This window comes from Emiliania huxleyi, assembly GCF_000372725.1.
Source record: "Emiliania huxleyi CCMP1516 unplaced genomic scaffold EMIHUscaffold_26, whole genome shotgun sequence".
Classification (NCBI taxonomy): Eukaryota; Haptophyta; order Isochrysidales; family Noelaerhabdaceae; genus Emiliania; species Emiliania huxleyi.
Window position 1 is genome coordinate 752298 of NW_005200088.1, and position 7083 is coordinate 759380.

A 7083-nucleotide genomic window follows, 5' to 3' on the forward strand; every position below is an offset into this window, starting at 1 on the left:
TCCTCCTCTCTCTCTCTCTCTCTCTCTCTCTCTCTCTCTCTCTCTCTCTCTCTCTCTCTCTCTCTCTCTCTCTCTCTCTCTCTCTCTCCCTCTCCCTCTCCCTCTCCCTCTCCCTCTTACTTCCAACCGCCAGCACACCGCCAGACGGGCCAGCCTCCTCCTCCGCGGCCAGGGGCCTGCGCAGCCGCCCACGCCGTCTGCTGCGCAAGCACAGCCGAGTGGCGTGCGGGGTGTGCACGTCTAGATCTCGCACAGCCACGCGGCGGTAGACAATCAGCACGGCCACGTTCGCGCGTTCGCCAGGGCAAACGGCGAGAGGCAGGGTGTACTCGCTGATGATGCTAGCGACGAGGAGCCGAAGGTACCACGTTGTGAAAAGCTGCGGCCGAGAAGTGGGAGGCCGTCAGTGGTGGTGTGAGTGAGACGTGCTCCTTGCGCCGGCTCAACGCGCCTCTCTTCGTTAGCGTCAACGTCGACGCGGGAGCCTGGCTGGATGTCGGTGCAGTGCGCATGTCACTCGCTCGTGGCCGTAGCCAGCGGCGAACATCAGCGCGGTGCCGCCATTGCTTTCCTGCTTGTTGACCTCAGCGCCACGCTGGAGCAGCAGCTCGACCACCCGCTCGTGGCCTTTGATGGCGGCGTCCATCAGCGCGGTCCAGCCGTCGCTGTTCTGCCTGTTGACCTCCGCGCCGTGCCGAATCAGCAGCTCGACCACCCGCTCGTGGCCGTTGGAGGCGGCGGCCACCAGCGCGGTGACGCCATTGTTCTCTTGCGTGTTGACCTCAGCGCCACGCTGGAGCAGCAGCTCGACCACCCGCTCGTGACCATCCTGGGCGGCGAGCATCAGCGCGGTCCAGCCTTGGATGTCCTGCTTGTTGACCTCCGCTCCGTGCCGAAGCAGCAGCTCGACCACCCGCTCGTTGCCTTTGGTGGCAGCGTACATCAGCGCGGCGATGCCTTTGCTGCTCTGCGTGTTGACCTTAGCGCCGTTGCCAGCGGCGAGCATCAGCGCGGTGCCGCCTTTGCTGTCCTGCGTGTTGACTTGAGCGCCGTGCTGCAACAGCAAGGCAGCCACCCGCTCGTGGCCGTAGCCGGTGGCGTCCATCAGCAGGGTAACGCCGGTTACCTCGCCCATCTCGCGCGTGGCGTTTGCTCGCCCGCCTCTCTTTAGCAACGAACGCACTGCCGCTTCGTCGCCTCGCAACACCGCGTCGTGCGGCGCCTCTGGCTGAGGCACGCTCGACGACATATGAGGTATCTCTGCCAGGGTGTGCACTAACTTTGGTGCGAAACATAGACACGACGTTGGCCGCTTTGTGTATCTCGAGACCTCGAGAGAAGGCCGCCCGCAGCCAAGTCAAGAATTGGCTTTCTTTTGGCGGGCAAGACACGACGCGCGAAGATTCCTAACAGTCTCTCTCTCTCTTTCTCTCTCTCCCTGTACGTACTTTTAGCTTACTGGGAGAATGGGGAGAGGGGGTTGTGTTGATACCTTTTTACCAATCTTCTGAGAGTCCGTTATTTTATTTCCTTGGAACTTGTGCCCGCCTCATTGAGCGGTTCGTCCGCGTCGCGCACTCGTCCCAACCGGGGGGCGCAGACTCGTTCTGCGCGCCAACGGCTGGTGACGCTGTGTTGCCCTTGAGCTAGTCCTTCCCCGGTCGCCTAGCCTCTGCGCTGTCTGGCGGACGCCTGTATGCCATGCGCGCGGACCACGCTTGCGTGGATACGTGGCCCTGGCAGGCTGACCCGCGCACGGGGAAGCTTCACGGGTTCGAGTCGCCAAACATTAAGCAGCGGAGGTGTGCCGAGGGGGACCGGGAGGCGGTAAGCCGTCGTCGCCCGGCGCTGCATGCAGCACCGTGGCGATGGCGCTAAGAGGTTCCTCTTTTCCGCGCCCCCCCCGCAAGGCGCGCGATACACGCCTCCTTCACCTACGAGCTCGTATGCCACGTCGCCGCCTGTTTGGGTTTCTCCAGTTCTTTGTTTATTTATTTGGTGCGTGTGCGCGCCAGGGCGCGGATGGCGACGACCACCGGATGCCCTTCAGCACCGCGTGGCACGCGCTTCACCGCGTAGAACCGGTGACTCCGGTTGGCAAGCACTTCGCGGAGCTGCGCCGGCGAGACGATCGACTGCCCCCTTGCGGACTTCATCTCTCGAGCGCCAGCAAAGCTGCCAGTCCTGTGCGTCCCATGGGCGTGGGCGCAGCGGCTCGCACTCCACACGCTGCAGACTCCACGTTGGCAGCAGCACCTCCTCGGGATAGAGCAGCGGCTTCGTCCAAGCTTGCAGCATGAGCGTGAGCTTGCGCTGAGCAGGTGGGGAGGACGCGGCCTCGGCTGTCAACGCGGCGAGAAGAGTAGTCTGCGGGTTGGTCCATGTGGGAGTGGAGCTCTTGAGGTGGCTCCACCTCGAGGTGGTCCATTCGGCAGCGACAAATTTCTCAAAGTGGCCGATGAAGGCTCGCAAGACCGACAGTGGATAAAAGGTTCCCTCGTGGTAAGCAAATCCGTGTCGCCCACGGTCGACGTGCGGCGAAATCGTTTGGTAGAATGGAACGCTGCGCACCTTGCGCGTTGCCGCGTTCGTCGCGAGCGGAGCTGGACTCGCCGAGCAGCGCAGCTGCCGCACAGATGCCTCCCAGCCACTTTGCACCCACAGCATGTTGGAGGCCTGCAGCACGGCGTACTGACAGTGATTTGGCCAAGCGGTGTCCATGTGCACAACGTTCAGCAGGTGCGCGAGCAGGATGGTCACGCTAGCTCTCGAGACGCCAAGCCGACCAGGAGTGATGCTCAGTCGTCCATTTGCCAACATTACGTGTCGGGCGAGCGACGCCATCGTCTGATTGCTGTAGGCCGTGTCGACATTCAGGTGCATGACGACTCGTGTGTTGGCCTCCGAAAAGTCAAGCACGCGTTGCGCATGAGAATGCGCAGCCACGGCAACTGCTCGAAGCAAGGCGAGGACGGAAATGCAGGCCGCCATGAAAGTCGTCCCTCCAGCTGTTCCTTTCACAGTAGGGTGATAAGAAACAAGAACCTCGCATGCGACGACAGGGAGGTGTGAGAGACAGACCCAGGGAAGGTCTTTCACTACTCTACCTTACAGCCCCTCGCTGCCTGTGAGCTCAGGCTCGACAGAGGTCGGTTTGAACATTGCGCTTAGCGTGTGGACCACCACTTGCTCGATGTCCCGCGTCGGCGTGTAGTTCGGGTCGTATAGGTACTCACCAGTCTCAGCGGCATTCACACTCAGTCGGACACTCTAGAGGGTCACCGGACCGCGCAGGGGTGTGTGGTCAGCTCCAGATCATATACACTCACAACATAAAAAGAAAAAGAATTTCACAAGCGAAGGCTGTCGCACACGCACGATTTCACAGCACACAGGACAGACTGCAACGGTGTATCAGTCACCTTATGCCACCGTCGCATATCCGGGTGAGTGCGGTTCTTTATGCTGAGTGCCGTGGTGTGCTACGACGGAGCACGGAGAGGGCATTACCGTTCTGTTAACGGAGAGTCGCGCTTAGTTAGAGGGGGCTCCCCTGTGGGGACTGGGGGTGTGCTGATGTGTGCGGTGCAGCGGGGTAGGGGATAGGACGCGTACTTGGGGCGCGAGCTTAGACCGCCTGCGTCACGGTTGAAGGCGTCTTGACCGGAGGCTCAGTTGCCTGCTTGCGGATCACCTTGAAGTAGAAGAGACAGGCCAGTCCGAGAGCAACGAGCACAACCAACGCGGCTGCGACAAGCACAATGATCAGAATCGATGGGGTAGGAGAAGGAGGTGGCGCTGGAGCGGTGCTCTGGCCGTAGTTGTTCCAGCCCCAGCACTCTGCGAGCGAGTTGTCCGCCCGGATGGCGCAGGTGTGGCCCATGCTCGCCGAGATCTGCGAGTAGGGTACGTTTGGCGAGACGGTGCTCTGGCCGATGTAGTTGCCATTCCCGTCGTTGTTGGAACCCCAGCACTCTGCGAGCGAGGTGTCCTCCCGGATGCCGCAGGTATGGTGGTAGCCCGCCGAGATCTGCGTGTACGGCACGTTCGACGAGACGGTGCTCTGGCCGTACTCGTTCCAACCCCAGCACTCTGCGAGCGAGGTGTCAGCCCGGATGCCGCAGGTGTGGTACTCGCCCGCCGAGATCTGCGTGTACGGCACGATTGGCGAGACCGTGGTCTGGCCGTACTCGTTCCAACCCCAGCACTCTGCGAGCGAGGTGTCCGCCCGGATGCCGCAGGCGTGGCCCATGCTCGCCGAGATCTGCGTGTACGGCACGTTTGGTGAGACGGTGCTCTGGCCGAAGCCGTTGCTTCCCCAGCACTCTACGAGCGAGTTGTCCTCCCTGATGCCGCAGGTGTGGTAGCCGCCCGCCGAGATGTGCGTGTACGGCACGTTTGGCGAGACAGTGGTCCCGAGGTCGTAGCCCCAGCACTCTACGAGCGAGTTGTCCTCCCTGATGCCACAGGTGTGGTACTCGCCCGCCGAGATGTGCGTGTACGGCACGTTTGGCGAGACAGTGGTCTGGCCGAGGCCGTTGTAGCCCCAGCACTCTACGAGCGAGTTGTCCTCCCTGATGCCGCAGGTGTGCTCGGAGCCCGCCGAGATCCTTGGCGCGTCGACGGCCCGCGCAGTCAGTCGGCGCGAGGTGACAATCGCACCACACCGCACAACTAGAGAGAGGAGCGGCGTCTTGGCGACCATCGCTGGGAACCTCCGGCGTCTCCCTCGGCGTTGACACGCTCTCGTGGAAGGGTACCCGCAGGGGTGACGCTTTCGACTGTGTCTTGTGAGCTTGTTTGTGTCTGTGTGTCGCTCGTGCGTGTCGTCATCATCTGTCTTGCGTCCACCCATACCGCGTTGGTGTCCAGTCCGAGCCTGACTGTTCTTCACCTTACTACATACATTTCGACTCACCCTTTCTTTCGCGGACGGCCCGGGGATCCTGCGGCGCCATGTTAATCTAAAATAAAATGAACTCGGGGGCACAGGACGCGGCACAATAAGTGAACTTTAGCTGGACGTATGTATGTTTCCTCTTGCCGGTTGCGTCGTTTCTTTTTTTGAAAAAAAGAAAGAGCGGGCCGGATGATCGGGATCGGGCTACGGGCTAGAGAGCCCTGACCCCTAGGAGGGTGCACACAGCGGGGATTTTTTGAGCTAGACTTCGTTGTTAATAGGAACAAGCGAAGGCACACACGACATGACGCCAAACACACGATTGCACGCACCGCACCGCACCTCGCACCCGCACCCGCCGCCCCCCCGACCCCCGCCCCGCCTAGGTGGGAAAGAGATGAGGAGATGGGACAGCGTAGGAGGAGTACGAGCACGTATGGGAGGGTTCAATGATGCGCCACGCTGCCCGGCGTCTCTCACTTTCCGGGACAGCCCCGCCCTTGTGAGGCAGGAAAGTGACGGCTACCCCGTACGCGCCTGCTGCTCTACTCGACGCCGACCGCCCATCCCCCTTCTTGGTTCCCCCCCGGGGGAAACGAAAAAATTTTAGGAACTTTTTTTTTGGGGGCCCCGGACCCCCCCCCCCCCCCCCCCCCCCACACACACCGCCGCCGCGCGAGCGCCGCGCGGCGGCACACCCAGCTCAAAAGAAAAAGAAAAAGGGAATGAGGAGACCAGCGAGGGAGACTCCCCGCCTATGCAAGCCCCAGAGAGGGGCCGCCATCGCCGAAGCTGTGCCAAAGCATAACTCCAAAACCCGCAGCGGCCCAGGGGGCCTTGGGGGCAGCCTGCCGGACCGCCGCTGCACGGGGCTAGGCACCAGAAGATGAGTGGAATTGATGAATTGGGCCGTTGTCCGTGCCTCCCCTCTATACGTCAGAGTGGGACCTACGCCGCGCCGGGAGAGGGGCGCGCCCGGTCCTCGACGGAGCCGCGCGCCCCAAACGACCCAGGCGGCGAGTAGTCGACCTCGAACCTTCGACATGTAGTTGCCCATAGTTAGCGCCCGCCCGCCCCCCCCCTCCGTCGCTTCGCAAAAGAAAAAACAAAATAAAACCAAGCAAAAGAGAAAGCGAGGCCAAAAAACGATTGCGTAAACGGCGTCACAAAGCCCGCCGGTTTTGATCGACAATCGTGAGATTGACCGCCGTCGACCAGAGAATGGCAGACGATGCGTCAGCTTGTGCGGCGCTCGCGCCGCGCAGGCTGGCCCATCGAGGGCACTCTCTGGCGCTGTCCGGGCCAAGCGCGGCGCCGCGCATGCTGCGTGCCACTCGCCGTGGCTCGCGGTGCAGCGCCACTGCAGCCTCGAAAACGTCGCGCACAGCACCAGCATGCTGCCCACCAGGCAGCAGAGTGCTGCACCGGCGTGCAGCGGACGCTGCGGCGCTGCGGCACCGCCTCCCCGCCCTGTCCACGGAGCAGACGAGCGGCGGCACGGCCTTCCACCAGCTGCAGGAGGTGCGCACTTCTCAAAGGAAGCACAGGATGCTCCCGCAGTTTACGCAGCCTTGTGCAGCGCAGCGCACGGGCCACGCCACACAAAGCCGACCCTCAGTCTGGCCAAGAGGCTGTCTGCGGAAGGCCTGGCAGCGCGTACTCGCCTCCTCCGCGGCCATGCCCTCCGCCCGGGCGAGCGAGGAGCGGGGACACAACCATTTCTGGAATCCTGTGTACACAACCATTTCTGGAATCCTGTGTCCCCGAAGGAAGATATTTTTGTGGATTTTCTGCAAAGGGGTGTGAACGGAGAGAGCAAACTCCTGGCAGCTCCCACAGTCGAAATGTGCGCCAGCTGCCCGCTCACCTGTGTCACGCCGCCGCGCACGCACCTCGCTATGTGCTCGCGCGAGCTCCCGCCCGAGCCTCCAGCTCGGCGTCCCACTGCTGCGGAGCCGATCGCTTTTCCTCGGCGCTCGCGTCGAGCCGAGCTCTCGGCACTCTACGGCGGGCGTCGCTGTGCGGGGCGCCCGTTTCCTGCTGGCCCGAGCGGAAAGCTCCACGTGCCCGCGCGAGCTCCGGGCCGAGCCTCCAGCTCGGCGTCCCACTGCTGAGGAGCCGATCGTCGTCCGTCGGTGCTCTCGAGGAGCCGAGCTCCTTGGCCTGCGGCCGGCGACGCTGCA

General features: G+C 62.7%; 1 protein-coding gene across 1 annotated transcript in view; it reads right to left on the reverse strand.

Moving 5' to 3' along the window:
• Nucleotides 1–6796: 6796 nt before the first annotated feature.
• EMIHUDRAFT_206401 (hypothetical protein) overlaps nt 6797–7083 on the reverse strand; it is a gene marked incomplete at both ends in the record, with an annotated part of 747 nt that continues 460 nt past the window's right edge. The window contains one exon of the mRNA XM_005777590.1: nt 6797–7063. Coding sequence (XP_005777647.1) covers nt 6797–7063 — 267 coding nt within the window. The remainder of the gene's footprint in view (nt 7064–7083) is intronic.